The 19898-nt window shown below is 40.3% G+C and overlaps 1 protein-coding gene and 1 pseudogene across 1 annotated transcript; both read left to right on the forward strand.

The window, feature by feature from the left end:
- Positions 1-49: 49 nt before the first annotated feature.
- Positions 50-7563, forward strand: LOC144325205 (vomeronasal type-2 receptor 26-like; annotated as a pseudogene).
- A 1653-nt stretch (positions 7564-9216) lies between these two features.
- LOC144325206 (vomeronasal type-2 receptor 26-like) lies at positions 9217-17760 on the forward strand. Its single transcript, XM_077917787.1, has 6 exons — positions 9217-9359; positions 11151-11442; positions 12490-13335; positions 14803-15024; positions 16250-16376; positions 16693-17760. The coding sequence occupies exons 1-6, from the start codon at positions 9217-9219 to the stop codon at positions 17589-17591; spliced, it is 2529 nt and encodes an 842-aa protein (XP_077773913.1). The 3' UTR covers positions 17592-17760.
- The last annotated feature ends 2138 nt before the right edge of the window (positions 17761-19898 follow it).

Here is a 19898-nt window from a genome sequence, read left to right on the forward strand (position 1 = left end):
CAGAGACTTTCTTGTTCCAGCAAGAAGGGGAATATTATACATCGTATACATGGATCAGAACATAACACAGTTAACGAAACATAGTAGGAGATACTTTAGGATAAAACTGTCTAGACATCATGAGGTACGAAGATGGTTCTAAGGATGTATGGTGACATAATTTCATAGTGTCACTCAAAAATCTTGCCACATTCTCTACAACGTCATTACTACAATTGTTCAGCAGATAAGAGTCAGTGCACTAAATCCCCTCCTTCAATAAGGGAAGCAAATACTTATCATATATTTTTGCATAAAATGGGCAATAAAATAAAACATGTGTGATGGATTAAACCTGTTTTGTGCCACAAGGGCCATATCTTTCGGAGTATGGGATTTCTGACAATCTACCTCACAAAACAAACAGGCCCATACAAAGTTGGTGGGCATTCCCATTCAAATGGTGTGTGTGCACTGCATCATGTGATTGGTTATGCAGGGCTGGGCTTACTTGGGCTCCCACAATATTTTATTCAGGTTGGTACTCAAGTTTTGTTTGCACTTACTGGCTGTGGCTCTATAGCAGGGGTTGGCAAACTTTTTCAGCAGGGGGCTGGTCCACTGTCCCTCAGACCTTGTGGGGAGCCCGGACTATATTTGGGGGAAAAAGAAGAATGAATTCCTATGCCCCACAAATAATCCAGAGATGCATTTTAAATAAAAGCACACATTCTACTCATGTGAAAACACCAGGCAGGCCCCACAAATAACCCAGAGATGCATTTTAAATAAAAGGACACATTCAACTCTTGTAAAAACACGCTGATTCCTGGATTGTCTGCGGGCGGGATTTAGAAGGTGATTGGGCTGGATCTGGCCCCCGGGCCTTAGTTTGCCTACCAATGGTCTATGGTGACATCCCCAGTCTGACTTCAAACTGAAAAAGTTAGAGAATGATAGGCAGAGAAATAACACATGCATGCAGAAGGAATTATTAGGACTTGAGACCTGTTTGGGTACAGGGAAACTCAGTGTTTTTAACTGCTTTTAATGTTGTATTTTAAAATTATTTTAATCTGCTCTGGAATCTTACAGTGAAGGGGAGGTAAGAAAGCCAGTAATTCAATCAATGTTTGCCCAGTGCTGCTAATTACAAGAAGGCACAAATCTTTTACTCTAGTGCAGGGGTCAGCAACCTGCGGCTCCGGAGCCGCATGTGGCTCTTTTACACCTTTGCCGCGTCTCCGGGGCGGATACTAGTGAGGGGAGGAGGCGCATTGTGTGCCCCGACACTCCCCACTGTTTTAAATGTCGCAATGGTTTTGCGGCTCCCAGTTTTTTTTCTTCGGTCCAAGTGGCTCTTTTTGTCTTAAAGGTTGCAGACCCCTGCTCTAGTGTATTGTTTTTCTGTTTTCACATTCCAGGCAGAGATATTTCTGCCTTGATAAATACATTGAGGGCTGCTTAAAACGTGAGCTTTAGAATCACGTCCGATGTTTGTTTTAATTCCTCTCCATAGTTCTGGGGCAAACATTTTCAAGATCTCCAACACTGCAAAATGGAGAATCTGCTATTAATTGGTATCGTATTTTGGAATACCATGTAGTAATGTAGACCAACCAGTTCCAGATCCGAGAAGCAATGCGATAGATGGGTGCAGGGAGGACAAAATAAATATTTCTCAAATATATCCTCTCTGAAAACACAGTTAACCTGTGATCTGGTTTCAGCAATACTTTTTCATCTTTATTTAAGATCTCCTACTTCTTATTTGGTCCTTCTCTGAATACAAAAGCCCAGTTCCCTTTCATCTATCGTGTGGTCCCTAATGAGGAGAATCAGTACCATGGAACCGTTCAATTACTTTTGCATTTCCAGTGGACATGGGTTGGGATTATCACATCAGGCAATGATGAAGGAGAGAATTTTGTGCAGACCTTGGTACCAAAGCTTTCCAAGAATGACATCTGTCTGGCTTTCACAGAAACAATGTTTGCCCTGACAGACTTTTCTAAATTACTTGATGATTACCAGAGTACGTGGAGTATGACACGCCTTGTTAACAACCACAAAGCAAAAGCAGTTATGGTATTTGCAGAAACTTTATCTATACTTCATATGATATATTTGCTGCATCAAATGCAAACAGTAAATATGCCAGGGTCAACTCTAGGAAGAGTGTGGATTTTGACAGCTGGATGGGACTTCCCAGCACTACAGTTTCACAGGAGCTGGAGTACAGAAGTCTTTCAGGGAGCCTTGTCCTTTGCTGTCCACAGCAATCCAATAGACAAATTTCCAAAATTCCTTCAGTCTTTGAATCCTTATTCACCAAATAGAGACAGTTTTATTACGGACTTCTGGCAGCAGGCTTTCGGGTGCTTACTTTCAGAAGAGAGTGGTGATGGTTGCACAGGCCGGGAAAAGCTGGAAAGTCTTCCTGGACCAGTTTTTGAAATGAGCATGATTTCCCAAAGCTACAGTATATACAATGCTGTCTATGTCTTAGCTCATGCTTTACATGCAATGTACTTGTTGACTCTGAAGCACAGAGAAGTGGAAATGCTTTCAAATCCACAACCGTGGCAGGTAATAACTCATTAACCAAAGCATCTCATCTCAAGTCATGAAAAGAAAAGAAGATGTGCAACACTATTATGTTTGAGCATTGTGTGACAACATAACTTTGTAGATCCAGATTTTACTTCTCTGTTCTCTTTGTCAGTATATTTTTATAGTGAATTCATGCATTCTGCTTTATACCAAGCAGTTAAGAATAAAAAAGTAGGATGAAGAACACACACAAAAAATATTGTTTCCCATTCTATCATTTTTAAAGTTGCTTTTACCTCTTTGATTACAGCTCCATCCTTTCTTGAGGAGAATCTCTTTTAACAACAGTGCTGGGGACCAGGTGTCTTTGGATGAGAAAGGTGAATTAGAAAGTGGATTTGATATTATGAACTGGCTTACTTTCCCAAATAGATCCTTCCTGAGGGTGAAAGTAGGGAGGATAGATCCATGGGCAAGCAGAGAGTTCACCGTTAATGAGGAGATCATCACATGGCACAACGTGTTTAACCAGGTGGGACCTGACTTTTGATTTAAGGTTATGAAACGTCACTGATTTATTTTCTAGAATCAATCCTTAATTTATACATTTATGCATCCCCACAGGGGTGGGTGCAGAGGAAGAGACTATATCTAGGCCATAGCGCTAATGTTTGTTTATTCTGTCTGGTTTACACATTAATCTGCAGTAGTATAAAGCTCCTTGCACACATTTAGATGTATATAGTTAAGCACATTTTCTCTTAAAATAAAAATTTGAAAATGTAGTTCAAGATTTCTATTCACAACACAAAACTTAGTCTTTAGCATGAGCTTTCGTGTGCATGCACATTAAAGCTCATACCAAGAACTAACTTAGTTGGTCTTTAAGGTGCTACTGGAAGGAATTTTTTTTGTTTTGACTATGGCAGACCAACACGGCTACCTATCTGTAACTAGTCTTTAGCAGGTTGTGTAAGGAGCATTTTAGGACCACTTCTCTTGACCCATAAAGGATGATCTTATTTTGCATGCAAGATATGCTTCCCAGCTTCCCCTATGTCATTCCTTTCCTTATGACTGATAAATTGAGATCAGCATATACTAGGGGTGTGTACCAGTTACAAGATTTATCGTGCCTCTGTAGGTTAGTGAAGAAACTTACTGTGTCTGTTTTAGAGATGCTCAACTCAACACCCTTTCCCAATTCAAGCATTTGTGAAGGCATTGTTTTAAAAATGGCATACTTTTTCAGCACCTGAGTGACACAGGAAATTGGAGGTTATAATCCAACTCCATACACCTTCAGTTTGGGCATGTGAGAACTTTATCCAAATGACCCTCTTTGCCCTGCAATTCAGTCTAGTACAAATCTGCTGCTAACCCCTACAATGTACTAGCCTTTCACTTCTTCTCATTTAAAAATAGGTGCTCCCTTTTTCCATGTGTAGTAACATGTGCCAGCCAGGATCTGTTAGAAAAAAGAGGGAGGGGGAGCCATTTTGTTGCTATGATTGTGAACCATGTCCAGAAGGGAAGACTTCGAATCCAAAAGGCAAGTATCTGCCAAATTGTCAAATGATATCCGTCTGACTTCCAATGGCTTAGTTAGCTTCTAAGTTCTACGTTCTTAGTTACATTCTAATAATATATTTCTACTTCGCCCATCTGGCTGGGCTTCCCCAGCCACTCTGGGCGGCTTCCAACAAAAGATTAAAAATGCATTAAAACACCAGTCATTAAAAACTTCCTTAAACAGGGCTGCCTTCAGATGTCTTCTAAATGTCAGACAGTTGTTTATTTCTTTGACATCTGATGGGAGGGTGTTCCACAGGGCGGGCTACTGAGAAGGCCCTCTGCCTGTTTCCCTGTAACCTAGTGAGGGAACCGCCAGAAGGCTCTTGGAGCTGGATCTCACTGTCCGGGCTGAACAATGTAGGTGGAGAGACTGCTTCAGTTATACTGGGCTGAGATTAGGGCTTTAAAGGTCAGTACCAACATTTGAATATTGCTTGGGAACGTATTGGGAGCCAATGTATGTCTTTCAGGACCAGTGTTATATGGTCTCGATGGCCACTCCCAGTCACCAGTCTAGCTGCCGCATTCTGGATTAATTGTTGTTTCCGGGTCACCTTCAAAGGTAGCCACACCCAGAGTGCATTGCAGTAGTCCAAGCGGGAGAAAACTAGAGCATGCAACCCTCTGGCGAGACAGTCCACAGGCAGGTAGGGTCTCAGCCTGCGTACCAGATGGAGCTGGTAGACAGCTGCCCTGAACACAGAATTGACCTGTACCTCCATGAACAGCTGTGAGTCCAAAATGACTCCCAGGCTGTGCACCTGCTCCTTCCGGGGTACAGTGGCCCATTTCAGGACCAGGGAGTCCCCCACCCCCGCCCACCCCCCTTGTCAGGACTGGTCGTTGTCCTCTTCAGATCACCACACAAATGCTTCTTGTTCTTTTATAACTTTTTATTGCGTATTAACAAAACAATCTTATAAACGGTTCTTAACTATTATTCCTCAGAGTCACTTATTTCAGATACCTTCTGAGCTCTGCTTCTCCATGACCAGCCACTCTCAAAATGTTGAACATGCCCTTCCTTTCACTTTCCCGCTCTTTTTTCTAACCTCCTGGCTAGAGCTGGCTTGTATCTCCCCTCTTCCGAATCTGAGCTAGAACTTAACCCTTGCCTTTCCTGGGAACATCCTGTCCCTCCCTGTTGTTCTGTTGCTCTCTTCTATTAGATTCATTGCTCTCCCCCCCCCCCTTGGGGAAAGCTTTCTACCTCTGGGAAACTGGAAACTTCTAACTCTAACTCTTCCCTGACACCCCTGTCCCCCAAAAACAGTTCTTCTGTCTTTTCAGGATTCAACCTCAATCTGTGGGCCGCCATCCATCCTCCAACCACCTCCTGGTGCTCACATAGGGAGCTTCACCACTTTCATTGGTTCGGATTTGAAAAAGAGGTAGAGCTGGGTATCATCCGCATACGGATGAACACCCAGCCCAAAATCCCTCATGATCTCTCCCAGCAGCTTCATGTAGATGTTAAAAAGCATGGGGGAGAGGATGGAACCCTGAGGCACCCCACAAGTGAGAGGCCAGGGGTCTGAACACCCCAAAACCACTTTCTGGACACAGCCCAGGAGGAAGGAGTGGAAACAGCTTTCACCTTTGTCCCTAGCCCACTGGAGATCATTGAATAGCGCGACCAAGGCAGTTTCAGTCCCATGATGAGGCCTGAATCCTGATTGGAAGGGATCCAAATGGTCTGCATCCTCCAGGCATGCTTGGAGTTGTTCAGCAACCACCTGCTCAGTCGCCTTGCCCAAGAATGGAAGATTTGAGACTGAATGATAGTTGGCCACATTGGCTGGGTCTAAAGATTTTTTTTTTTAAAGTTTAATGACTGCCTCTTTCAGCAGGTCTGGGAAGGCTCCCTCACAGAGAGAAGCATTCACCACCCTGCAGAGCCCATCGCCCAGCCCTTCCCAGCTCACTTTTATTAGCCAGGATGGGCAAGGATAAAGGAGACAGGTGGTCGGTTTCACTCCTCCAAGCAACCTGACCTCATCCTCGGAAGTAGCAGATTGGAATTGATTCCATGCAACTCAACTACACAGGACTTTTAATAGAAGAGTATTCTAGGCCTAACACCACACATGATATAAAAAACCAATTGACTGAATTATTTCATAACCCCTATTTATGTAGGGGTGCAGATTTTCAAAAAGAAGCATTACACATGTTGTCTTTCTCACAGTCTCTAGGAAATAAAGCTATGGCTGACATGTTTTTTCCAGGATTCTGTTCAGATTGCTGTGCTAAATTAATTGTCTGAGGTGTCAACATGACTTTTCCTTCCTAGAAATGGACAATTGTATAAATTGTCCAGAAGATCAGTATGCAAATGAAGAGCAAGATGGATGTCTCCCCAAGATATTACACTTTCTGTCTTACGGTGAAAATTTGAGTATCACTTTAGCTTTCATGGCATTTACATTTTCTGTGACCACAGCTTTGGTGCTAAAAATATTCATTAAATACCAGGAAACTCCCATTGTCAAAGCCAACAATCGTGGCCTCACGTTTACTCTTCTGATTGCCCTCTTGCTTTGCTTCCTCTGCTCCTTGCTGTTCTTTGGAAGACCTCAGACAGTGACCTGCCTTCTAAGGCAAACAGCTTTTGGCATCATCTTCACCGTGGCTGTTTCATGTGTGTTGGCAAAAACCATCACAGTGATTTTGGCATTCATGGCCACACGACCAGGATCCAGGATGAGGAACTGGGTGGGGAAAAGACTGGCAGCTTCTATTGTTTTCTCTTGTTCCCTCACTCAAGGAGCTCTTTGTACTGTGTGGCTCCTTACTGCTCCTCCGTTCCCATGTTTGGACATGGACACTTTGGCTAAAGAAATTGTGGTTGAATGTAATGAAGGCTTTGTCCCTATGTTTTATTCTGTTCTCGGGTACCTGGGATTTCTGGCTCTTGTTAGCTTTGTTGTGGCTTTTCTTGCTAGGGACTTGCCCAGTACTTTTAATGAAGCCAAGTTCATCACTTTCAGCATGTTGGTGTTTTGCAGTGTGTGGGTCTCCTTTGTGCCAACTTACCTGAGCACAAAGGGAAAATACATGGCGGCTGTGGAGATCTTCTCCATCTTAGCCTCTAGTGCTGGATTATTGGGCTGTATCTTTGCTCCTAAATGCTATATAATTTTACTGAGGCCTGAGCTGAACAGCAAGGAGCACTTAACAAGGAGAAATAAGTAGGAGTTAGAATCTTGGATAATGTTGTCTAGTGTACTTTTCCTTTTAATATGAGCTCATTGATGGAAATAAGGTAGCCTAAGTTATATATCTTCGTTTGTCAGGACATCTAAGTGGATGGACATGGATTTCGTGCACAAGATCGCTTCTTTGTTTCCGTTTTTACAATATTACCGAAAGGAAGTTACTGGTCCCAAAGGCAGAGAGTATAGCACTGCTGAAAAAATGGTTTTGCTCCTATATCAGATGAACAATATGCAATAGTTCTTTTACTTATTTTTTACTTAGTTTTTTACTTACCATATTTTTTGCTCTATAAGACTCACTTTTTCCCTCCCAAAAAGTAAGGGGAAATGTGTGTGCGTCTTATGGGGCGAATATAGGCTGCGCAGCTCTCCCAGAAGCCAGAACAGCAAGAGGGATCACTGCACAATGATCCCTCTTGCTGTTCTGGCTTCTGAGATTCAGAATATTATTTTTTCTTGTTTCCCTCCTCCAAAAACTAGGTGCGTCTTATTGTCTGGTGCGTCTTATAGAGTGAAAAATACGATATTTCTTATTATATTTCTTTGTATTTCTTCAAGGAGTTCAATGTACACACTTCTCCCTGCCTCCATTTTAGCTGCACAACAATCTGGTGAGTTATTTTAGACAGACTGTGTGTGAGGAGGCCAAGGTCACCACATAAGCTTCATCGCTGAGTAGGGACTGAAACTCTGATCTCCCATGTCCTAGTGCCTCACTCTAAGCACTATGGCACATGAAACTAACAAACTAATTTGTATGATTTCCCATCAATATTTGGCAGCCTACATGCATTTGTGTAGGCTGTTGCATTAGTCTTCATACTATGAAGTCCGCATTGTGTGGTTGTTACTTTCATTGTCATATGTGTGTTTTTATTTTTTTGTTTGAAATGTATTTTTAAATAAATAATTAACATGAATCAACAATGTAGAACAGCTGCAAAAAAGCTAACCAATTCTAGGCAGCACCAACAGAAATATAGTGTTCAGATCAACGCAATGAATAGCACCACTGTATTCTGCATTGGTCAACCTTCACATGGAGTAGTGTGTCCAGTTCTGAACACCACCATTTCATAAGATAACGAGAAGCTGAAACATGTGCAGAGAAAGGAGGTCAATATAATTTGGGGTTTGGATGCCAAGTCTTATGTGGAATAGTTGACAGTTGGGTATGTTTAGCCTGGTGAAGAGGAGACCGAGAGAAGATATGACATCCATCTTCAAATATCTTAAGGACTGTCAAATGGAAGATGGAGCAAACTTGTATTCTCCAGCTCTGTAGAGCAGGACTTGAAAAAAATGGATTCAAGTTACAAGAGTTCATCCCCAAACTTAATGCTTCTGGATATATTTTCTTTCTCAATGTCACACTATGTCCAAGTGCCAAACCTGACTCAACAAAATAAATCATGAAATTACAGCTAATAAATATTTCTCAAGCTGTTCCAAACACTATGAGCTGGATGTCTTGGGGACAACTGTGAACCCTGTAATTATCTAAAATTATGCCAATCCTCCCCCTTGCCAAAATGGCATGTATTTTCAGTGACCGCTTTCATTAAAAGCAATCATGGTGAACAAAATGTATAAAATATGCCTGAGTTTTTTACACTGCAAGGTGACAGGCTGGATAAGTCGTACTGTTGGGAGCTTTATAGGCCATAGAATATCACCAGTAAACAGCAGAATCTAGGGATGCTATGACTGCTTGCTCTAAATTGGGGGGAGGGGCATTGTATACAAATAGATTAGGATGCAGTAGGTTTTGAAAGAGAAGGAAGGATTCACTTTACTGATTGCAATGCTGATTTTGTTGCTATGTCTACTGATTGTATGGTTGGTGTTTCTTCCCCTAACTGACTGCAAGACCCTTCCCTTTACTTGCAACATGGGAGATCCCCTCCGGATCCCACATGAGTATTATCAGCAAGGTGACCTCATCATTGGCAGTATATTTTCACAATTCTTCTCCTTTTTTGACACTATATCCTTCAAGCAACACCCCAGTTTAAGGTTTATTGAAGATGTCCTGTAAGGAATTTCTTGTTTCTCATAAAAACGTTTATGGGCAGGCTATAATAATCCCTTAGGTCAATAATAAAAGAACTCAGGGATATCCAAATTTGGTTATACTCAGATTAAACCCACTGAAATTAATGGATTTAAAAAATATCAGTGTGTTAATTTCAGTGGGTCTACTCTGAGTAAAAGCATGTCTCTTCCACATCTACAATTTACCAATTTCGTGCTACTTCATATTTCTCTATAGCTTTCACAATATCTGTCTGAACTTATGGTCAGTTATCCTGACTTCCAAGTTATCCTCTGTCTCATGTCATATACACTCTTCTGCTTTGTGTTTTTGGTTCCTGGTATATTTTAAGAATTTATGAAACCATACACAATTGCTGCTAGTTCTTGAAATTTCTGGTATTTTCCACAAGTCTTGCTTTCAAGTTTCCTTTCACTATCTTATGTACATTCTCAGTATTAAATATGAACTAAAATGAATTCTGTCTTCACAAAAGGATGACAACTCTACCCTATTTATTGTGGATAAGGCTCCAGAAATACAAGTTATGAAACTTATAAATGGTGGCAAATTCTGTCTTTTCCTGTTCCACCGTTAAAAAATATCCTTCCTTTCGTTAGGGAACCTATGCATGACAATACTAAAAAATAATTAATATATCCACCTGTTTTTGTTTGAATTCTTCATATTTTTGAAGCTGGATATACATTGATTCTAAAGTTGTGCTTTTTAGGTATGATACCCAAAATCAAATGCTTGTTCCAAAGTTTGGGAACTTGCTTTATTAGAATAGCTGACCAACTATGCATTTCCAGGGGACAGTGTAAAAATGACAGAATTGCAGACGTTTGGTTTGATTTTAATAAATATGTCCAAAAGGAAGAACCTTGTTCCTCACCTCCCTCTGCTTATTAATGAATTTAGTTGATTCATTAATGTGTAGGAAATGCCTTTTCACCCCAAAACTTTGGGACCCCAGGCCTAGTGAAAATAGCTTACACAGCAGAAAGCAGCAAAAACCAGAGAGAAAGTTATGGGAAGTTGTTCTGTTTAATTTAGATACTTAAAATTTAACTTTTTTGTTTAATATACTGAAGGTGGCCAGCTTCTGTTTACTGTACTGACCAAAGGTTGTTGACTTGTCCTGTCTGCTCGACACAACTATGAACCTTGTGCTATGTGCATGGTTGAAATTGAGTGTGGCAGGCATATAGCAAAGGTTAAACAGTTATACAACAAATGCAATGCGTGCATGTGTCAGGCTTTGACATAATTTGGTTTATTATTTGCTAGTAATAGAAATGTGTAAAAGTCTTAACAATTTCCTTTTTCAGGACAGGACTTTTGGGTTTTCACCCGAGGTGCTGTCCTGCTGCACATTTTGGTCTGCCTATTTTAGCGTGCTTTGCTATGAATATTCCTTGGTAGTGTTTTTATTCAAGAAACTTTCTACCTGGGAAGAAATTTGGTGAGTGGGATTGGCCACACACTTGACAATAATATATGATATTATTCCTCTTTTAGTGTCATCCCACCCATGGCAGTAATGTGTTGTATTTTATTCTGTGTTTAAAAATACCCTTAACCTTTCATTTTTATTGTGCGTTTTATTGTCTGTTGCCTGTTGTTTTTGTTTCTGTTGCTAGCCCAGATTTTTTTTAAAAAAACAAGATGTATGACTCTGTGTAGGATGGGGGGAGCCTGTGTGAGAGAAATTTGGGCTTGGAATGTAGTCCATGAGTTCTAGGATACTGATGCGAATGGGATTGTGGCCTATGATTTCATTACAGTGCAGTGACAAAATACTACCAGCATGTCCTGGCCTTGGTGTTTGCAGTGAAGGAGATTAATGAGAATCCCTGGATCTTACCAAATGTTACATTGGGATTCCGTATCTATGACAGCTACTTCAATGAAAAGATGACTTATCAGTCTACCTTGAACCTTCTCTTTAAAGTGAAAAGGGTGGTCCCCAACTACAGGTGTGATATACCAAATAATGTAATAGCTGTCATTGGGGGTCTTGGCTCTGAAACCTCACTTTACATGGCTACCATCTTAAGCACCTACAAGATCCCTCAGGTACGTATGTGAGGCTTGCAGGGTTTTGCAAAACAAAATGAAAGTAGTGTAGCTATTGTGGCATATTCTGCCTGATGCTAACTGTAAAGCTCAAGCTGAAAATAAGTTATTGACATTTAGCTCCCTTGAACTTTCCCCAGTGCTCTTGTCGTAAACTGAAAGGGACCGAAATTAAACAAAAAATAAAATAAATTAGCAAGATTTATTTAAAGCAAAGCAGATAGATACGTATGTACACATGGAAACTTAGCAGTGACTTAAATATAAGAATAATTTAGGGTTACATTCAGTTAAGTTTCATTCTGAGTAGCTCCATTGAAAGTACCTAATATGACTAAACTAGGAGAATTAATTTTATTGGGTCTACTCCAAGTAAACTGTAGTTGAATATCACCCCTAAGTATAAGCCAGAGCTGCAGATTTATGAAGATAACAATAATTTATGGAACAATAATTCAACCAATAATCCATATATATGACCAAAATGTGAGTTGCATCCTTCTAAAACTTGCTACTTTATTAAGTTCCTATCTATATGACTTTTTAATGTAAAGATTGAACAGAGGGGAATTAGAACTACCAATTATAGGTTACTGAATTCCAGGCCCATGACAAATACTTTTGTTTATTCCATCAGGCATTTTAAGGTAGTGTATGGTTTCCTGATCACTTTTAATTTTTTCTTCTCTGCATGGCTTATTTTTTATTTTATTTTATTTATTTCATAAAATTGATACACCAGTTGATTATAAAAAGCACGCACGCAAGCAAGCAAGCAAGCAAGCAAGCAAGCAAGCAAGCAAACAAACCTCAAAGCAGTTCAGGGGGGAACTAGAGTAAGGTGAATCCAGGATCCATGGTATAGGATTCAGAATGGCCTCAACTGAAGATACGTTTAAATAAAACTAGGTGGGAAATGGAGGTTAGAAGCAAGAAGAGAAATGGATGCAGAGAGGACAAAATAAATATTTCTCAACTATGTCCTCTCTGAACACACAATTAACCTCTGATCTGGTTTCAGCAATACTTTTTCATCTTTTTTTATAGCTCTCCTACTACTTATTTGGACCTCAGAATATGAAAACTCAGTTCCCTTTCATCTATCGCATGGTCCCCAACGAAGGGAATCAGTACCATGGAACCGTTCAATTACTTCTGCATTTCCAGTGGACATGGGTTGGGATTATCACATCAGGCAATGATGAAGGAGAGAATTTTGTTCAGACCTTGGTACCAATACTTTCCCAGAATGGCATCTGTTTGGCTTTCACGGAAACAATGCAATCTCAGACAGACTTTTCCAAATTGCTTGATGATGATCAAAATACAGGGAACATGGCCCACCTTGTTAACAACCCCAGAGCAAAAGCAGTTATTGTATATGCAGCAACTGCACCTGTACTGCATATGATATCTTTGCTGTATCAAATACAAACAGTAAATATGGCAGGGTCATCTCTGGGAAGAGTTTGGATCTTGACAGCTGAATGGGACTTCCCAGCACTACAGTTTCACAGGAGCTGGAGTATAGAAGTCTTTCAGGGAGCCTTGTCCTTTGCTGTTCACAGCAATCCAGTAGACAAATTTCCAAAATTCCTTCAGTCTTTGAATCCTTATTCACCAAATGGAGACAGTTTTATCAGGGACTTCTGGCAGCAGGCTTTTGTGTGCTTACTTTCAGATTCCCATGTGTCTGAGGAGAATAGTGGTGGTTGCACAGGGCAGGAAAAACTGGAGAGTCTTCCTGGAGCAGTTTTTGAAATGAAAATGATTTCCCAAAGCTACAGTATATACAATGCTGTCTATGTCTTAGCTCATGCTTTACATGTAATGTACTCATTGAATCTGAAGCACAGAGAAGTGGAACTGCTTTCAAATCCACAACCGTGGCAGGTAATAACTCATTAACCAAAGCATCTCTGTGCTTGAGAGTCATGAAAAGAAGATGTGCATCATTATTAAGTTTGAGCGTTGTGTGACACCACAACTCTGTAGATCCAGCTTTAACTTCTCAGTTCTCTTTGTCAGTATATCTTTATAGTGAATTCATGCTATCCGCTTTATCCCAAACAGTTAAGAACGCTGCATGAAGTGAAATGTTTCCCAGTTCCAAAGCCTCAGTGACCTTTATTCACAAAAAAATTAATATGTCCTTCTGTATAGATGCTGCCAGTTGGATCTGATGCAGACATAAAGCTTGATGCTGGCAATCCATTATTTGCATCTCAGGAGCTGGTTTTCTTTTTAATGAATACAATTTGTTTACTGATTGATAATAAAAAAATATCTCTAAACTATTTGCATAAAATATAAAATAGAGGTTAAAAAAAGTTGGCTTTTAAAAATCAAAATATAAATAAAATGAGCAGTTGGTTTTTTCATTAGAAAATAAAGTTACATACTAAAATAATGTCAAAATACAAGTCAGTTAGTTTTAGGTCAAATAATAACATTTTAGAGTTGTCTAGCATGAAAACTCTAGGTCTTATTTGCTTGTAATGGCTCTGCCAACTCTAGAAGGACTACCTTTCGTACCAAAAAAATCTTCTATTTTTGTAGAGAAGAAAGAAGTTATAGAAGTTATCAAAGAGATTCACTGTTTCTTTGATTGATCCATGGAAGAAAGGAAAATGAAGCTGACATCTCTCCTCTCCTGAGTCAAATCGGGAACCTTCCATATCAGTTCAAGCTGAATCAGGCTATATTGCAAAGCACTGAGTCAGGGTCTGAACCGAATCTTCACATTGGCATGTACTATCAGTTTCAATAAATGTGTTTATATGGTTAAGAGGCCATATGCTCCTTGAAAGATATAAAGGTGGGATATGGGTATTCATCATGCTCAAAATACTGGATTGGCTAAATATAAGCCACACTTCATTTTCCAAATTCTTTTTCCAAATTCTGACAGTAAAATGTTAAAGTGCAGCTTAAATTTGCGACCTTACAAAAATTGGCTTTTACGATATCGCTGCTGAAGCAGACATAGGATAAAATGGAATGGGTGTGCGTGCCTGCAGAACTTTAAGGGAGCGGCTTATATTTGGGTATTGTCTTTTTTTCTTTTCCCCCTTTGAATTTTAAAGGTGTGGCTTATATTCAGGTGTGGCTTATATTCGGGCCAATATGGTAATAAATAAAACAAATGGAGGGATGGAGTAAAAATGGTTGTATTGTTATCCCTGCCCTAATAGTTTTGTAACCTGGTTTACCTCTTCAATTTTAGTTTCATTTATTCTTGATGATATCAATAGTTTATTTTCGATGGATAATAAATAAAGTTGGATGAAGAACACACAAAAATCATATTGTTTCTCCTTCTATAATTTTAAAAAGCTGTCTTTACCCCTTTGATTACAGCTCCATCCTTTCTTGAGGAGAATCTCTTTTAACAACAGTGCTGGGGACCAGGTATCTTTGGATGAGAAAGGTGAATTAGAAAGTGGATTTGATATTATGAACTGGCTTACTTTCCCAAATAGATCCTTTCTGAGGGTGAAAGTAGGGAGGATAGATCCATGGGCAAGCAGAGAGTTCACCGTTAATGAGGAGATCATCACATGGCACAACGTGTTTAACCAGGTGGGACCTGACTTTTGATTTAAGGTTATGAAACGTCACTCATTTATTTTCTAGAATCAATCCTTAATTTATACATTTATACATCCCCACAGGGGTGGGTGCAGAGGGAGAAACTATATCTAGGTCATACCACTAATGTTTCTTTGTTCTGCCCGGTTTAAACATTAATCTGCTGTAGTATAAAGCTCCATGCACACATTTAGATGTATATATTCAAGCACATTTTCTCTTGAAATAAACATTTGAAAATGTAGTTTAAGATTTCCGTTCATAGCATAAAATTTAGTCTTTAGCATTTTGTGCAATGAGCATTGTAGGACTGCTTTGTTTGACCCAGAAAGGATGATCTTATTTTGCATGCAAGATATGCTTCCCAGCTTTCTCTCATGCCATTATTTTCCTTGTCATTGATTCATTGAGATGAGCATATAATAGTGGTGTATATCAGTTACAAGATTTATCTTGTATCTGTAGCACAGTGATGAAACTCAATCTGTTTCAGAGGTGCTCAACTCAGCACGCTTTCCCAATTCAAGATTTGTGAAGGCATTTTTTTAAAAATGACATGCTTTTTCAGCACCCGAGATCACAGTGACACAGGAAATCTGGAGTTATAATCCAATTCCATACACCTTCAGTCTGGGCATGTGATAACTTTATCCAAATAACCCTTGCAATTCACGCAGTACCAATATGCTGCTAACCCCTAATATGTACTAGCCTTTTACATCCTCTCAGTGGGTGGTGCTGTGGTCTAAACTACTGAGCCTCTTGGGCTTGCCAATCAGAAGGTTGGTAGTTCGAATCCCCACAACAGGGTGAGCTTCCGTTGCTCGGTTCCAGCTCCTGTCAACCTAGTAGTTTGAAAGCATGCCAGTGCAAGTAGATAAATAGGTACCACTGTGGCAGGAAGGTAAACGGTGTTTCTGTGTGCTCTGGTTTCCAACATGGTGTTTTGTTGTGCCATAAACTGTTTAGCCACATGACCCGGAAACTGACTGCGGACAAACGCCGGCCCCCTCGACCAATAAAGCGAGATGAGCGCTGCAACCCCAGAGTTGTCTGCGATTGGACTTAACTGTCAGGGGTCCCTTTACCTTTACCTCAAACTGTACATGGGTACTTTCCCCCTAGATGACCCTCTTTGCCTTGCAATTCAGGTAGTGCAAATCTGCTGCTAACCCCTACAATGACTAGTCTTTTACTTCCTCACTTTTATACATAGGTGCTGCCTTTTTCCATGTGTAATAACATGTGCCAGCCAGGTTCTGTTAGAAAAAAGAAGGAGGGGAAGCCATTTTGCTGCTATGATTGTGAACCATGTCCAGAAGGGAAGATTTCTAATCCAAAAGGCAAGTATTTGTTGAATTGTCAAATGATATCCCTCTGACTTCCAATGGCTCATTTAGCTGTGCATTGATTTAAAATGACAAAGCTGACAATGTTAAAGATGGGCATTTTATAGGCCTAACAACACACATTATAAAAAAACCCACAAACTAATTAATTGGATGCAGAATGCAAAAAGAAGCATCACACATGTTGTCTTTCTCACAGTCCCTATGAAATAAACTTATGGCCAGTATGTGTTTTCCAAGATTATGTTCAGACTGTTGCCTATGTGCTAAATTCTTTGACTGAGGTGTCAACATGGCTTTTACTTCCTAGAAATGGACAATTGTATGACATGTCCAGAAGATCAGTATCCAAATGAAGACCAAGATGGATGTCTCCCCAAGATATTACACTTTCTGTCTTACGATGAAAAGTTGAGCATCACTTTAGCTTTCATGGCACTTACATTTTCTGTGACCACAGCTTTGGTGCTAAAAATATTCATTAAATACCAGAAAACTCCCATTGTCAAAGCCAACAATCATGGCCTCACATTTACTCTGCTCATCGCCCTTCTGCTTTGCTTCCTCTGCTCTTTGCTGTTCTTTGGAAGACCTCAGTCAGTGACCTGCCTTCTAAGGCAAACAGCTTTTGGCATCGTCTTCACCGTGGCTGTTTCATGTGTGTTGGCAAAAACCATTACAGTGATTTTGGCATTCATGGCCACACGACCAGGATCCAGGATGAGGAACTGGGTGGGAAAAAGACTGGCATCTTCTATTGTTTTCTCTTGTTCCCTCACTCAAGGAGCTCTTTGTACTGTGTGGCTCCTTACTGCTCCTCCATTCCCACATTTGGACATGGACTCTTTGGCTAAAGAAATTGTGGTTGAATGTAATGAAGGGTCTGTCCTTATGTTTTATTCTGTTCTTGGGTACCTGGGATTTCTGGCTCTTGTCAGCTTTGCTGTGGCTTTTCTTGCTAGGGCATTGCCCAGTACTTTTAATGAAGCCAAGTTCATCACTTTCAGCATGTTGGTGTTTTGTAGTGTGTGGGTCTCTTTTGTGCCAACTTACCTGAGCGCAAAAGGAAAATACATGGTGGCTGTGGAGATCTTCTCCATCTTAGCCTCTAGTGCTGGATTATTGGGCTGTATCTTTGCTCCTAAATGCTATATAATTTTACTGAGGCCTGAGCTGAACAGCAAGGAGCACTTAACAAGGAGAAAATAGTAGGAGTTAGAATCCAGTGTACTTTCTTTGAAATATGAGGTGCCTGATGGACATACAGTAGCCTAAGTCACTTGTCTTCATTTGTCAGGAAACCTAAGTGGTTAGACGTGGGCTTCATGCACAAAATTACTTCTTTATTATGCAAATTACTCCACCCCCCCAGTGTCCACAAAATGTCCCAAAGGAAGATAATGACCCCAAAGGCAGAGTATAGCACTGTTGGCAGAATGCAGCTGCTCTGATGTCAGATGTGATAACAATATGTTAGAACATAAAATTTATTGAGTGAAAGAGTGTGGGGTTTTATTGTTTTATTTCTTATTATATTTCTTCAGATATTCTGATTAGAGTTATCCAAGGAGCTCAAGGTGGTTCACACACTTCTCCCCCCTCTCCATCTTATCATCACAACTACCCTTTGGGATAGTTCTGGCAGAGAGTGAGAGTAGCACAAGCTTCATGGCTGAGTCGGGAATGAAACTCTGATCTCCCATGTCCTAGCGCATTACTCTAGGCACTACCATACACGGCTTAACAAAATAAGTGGAATTATTTCCCATAAATATTTCTCATCCTGCATACATTTGTATAGGCTGTTGCATTAGTCTGCATACTGTGGTGTTGGTGTTGTGTGGTTATATCTTCCATTGTCAAATGTGTGATTGGTTATTTGTAAATTACAAATAAATAATATACTTTTAAATAAATAACTGAAAAGAAGGTAAATAGGATTTCAACTGTCTTATTGATGACAGGCCACAATGTATTTATAATGCAGCTGGATTATTTTATATGCCCCAGTGTATCTTAGATTTATAAATACCCTTTTTAAATAAATTTTATTTTCAGGTTTCAATTTAACAACAATAATCTTCCTTTACATTTTTATCCCTCATTTTGACTCTCCCCTCCCACTCCTTCTCTGGTAATTATACTGCACCTCCCTCTTAACATCTTTTTTTTAATCATTCTATCTACTTCCCCCCCCAAATCACCTTTTAACTGCTTGGTTTTATACCAATCCTGCTAATGTATTTAATTGTTTGCAATACTTTAAATCATCTACATAACTTCCCCATTCTTTACTCAAGAGTGTTCCTTCTTGATTTCTTATTCTTCCCATAAGTTTTGCCATTTCTGAGTACTCCATTAATTCTGCAAGACACTTGTTTGGGATGGTATCTTCCTTCCATCTCTGTGCATGAAGCATCCTAGCAGCTGTGGTTGCATACATAAATATTCTTCTGGTCTTTTGATATGTCATGTCCTATCATAGATATATAGATACTCAATCTAGTTGAAGTATGCATGGAACAAGGAATTGAGGGGATGCTCATGAAATTTGCAGATTACACCAAACTGGGAGAGATAGCAAATACCTCAGAAGATACAATCAGGATTCAAAATGACCTTGACAGACTGGAAAACTGGACCATCACTTACAAAATGAATTTCAATAGGGGCCAATATAAATCAGAACATTTAGACAGGAACAATCAGATGCACAATACTGGACTGCATTAACAGAGGTATAGTGCCCTGGTCAGGGGAAGAAACAATACAATTGTATTCTGCCTTGGTCAGACCACACCTGGAGTGCTATGTCCAGTTCTGGCTGCCACAATTTACGAAGGACATTGAAAAGCTGGAATGTGTGCAGAGGAGGGTGACCAAGATGATTAAGGGTCTGGAAACCAAGCCTTATGCGCTGTTCAACAGTGAAGAAGAAAGGGATTTCATCATTTTAAAGCAAGTGAGGCAACAGTAACAGTAGCAGAGGACAGGTCATTCTTTCTGCCAGCAAAGGGGCTTTCCTGCATATTGTCATAGCCACCACTGTTGTGTTGGGGCTTTGAACATTTTGCAGAGTGCCCTTGCAAGTAGCTATGGAGCCTGCAGAATGCCTCACAGAATCAGTGACTTAATAAGCAGGTCCCCTGGTCTTGTATGAATCTCAGAGCTGATTCTCAGGAGGTGATTATTGAGGGGCTCCATCCACTACAAGAGGGAGAGAGGAAGGGAAGGAACCCTCCTCATCACATGTCATTGGTGAAGCACCATGCTGGCTGCCATAGTGCTGGTGCAGACAAATTGGTGGCAGATCCAGTTTCCAAGGAGCGTATCTCCCCTCCTTCCCACCATCTGGGAGGAATGGCACTGCTGCTGCTCTCTTGCCATGTGCTACCTGCCACTTACCCAGGCAATCATGATGGTGAGGAGTGCATGGCAAGCGTGAAGTGGCATGCCACCCTGAGGCCACTACCCCACCTTGCCTTATGGGCAGGGAAGTCCTGTTGTAACAGGAAC

This window comes from Podarcis muralis, chromosome 13 (assembly GCF_964188315.1).
Source record: "Podarcis muralis chromosome 13, rPodMur119.hap1.1, whole genome shotgun sequence".
In the NCBI taxonomy this organism is placed as follows: Eukaryota; Metazoa; Chordata; class Lepidosauria; order Squamata; family Lacertidae; genus Podarcis; species Podarcis muralis.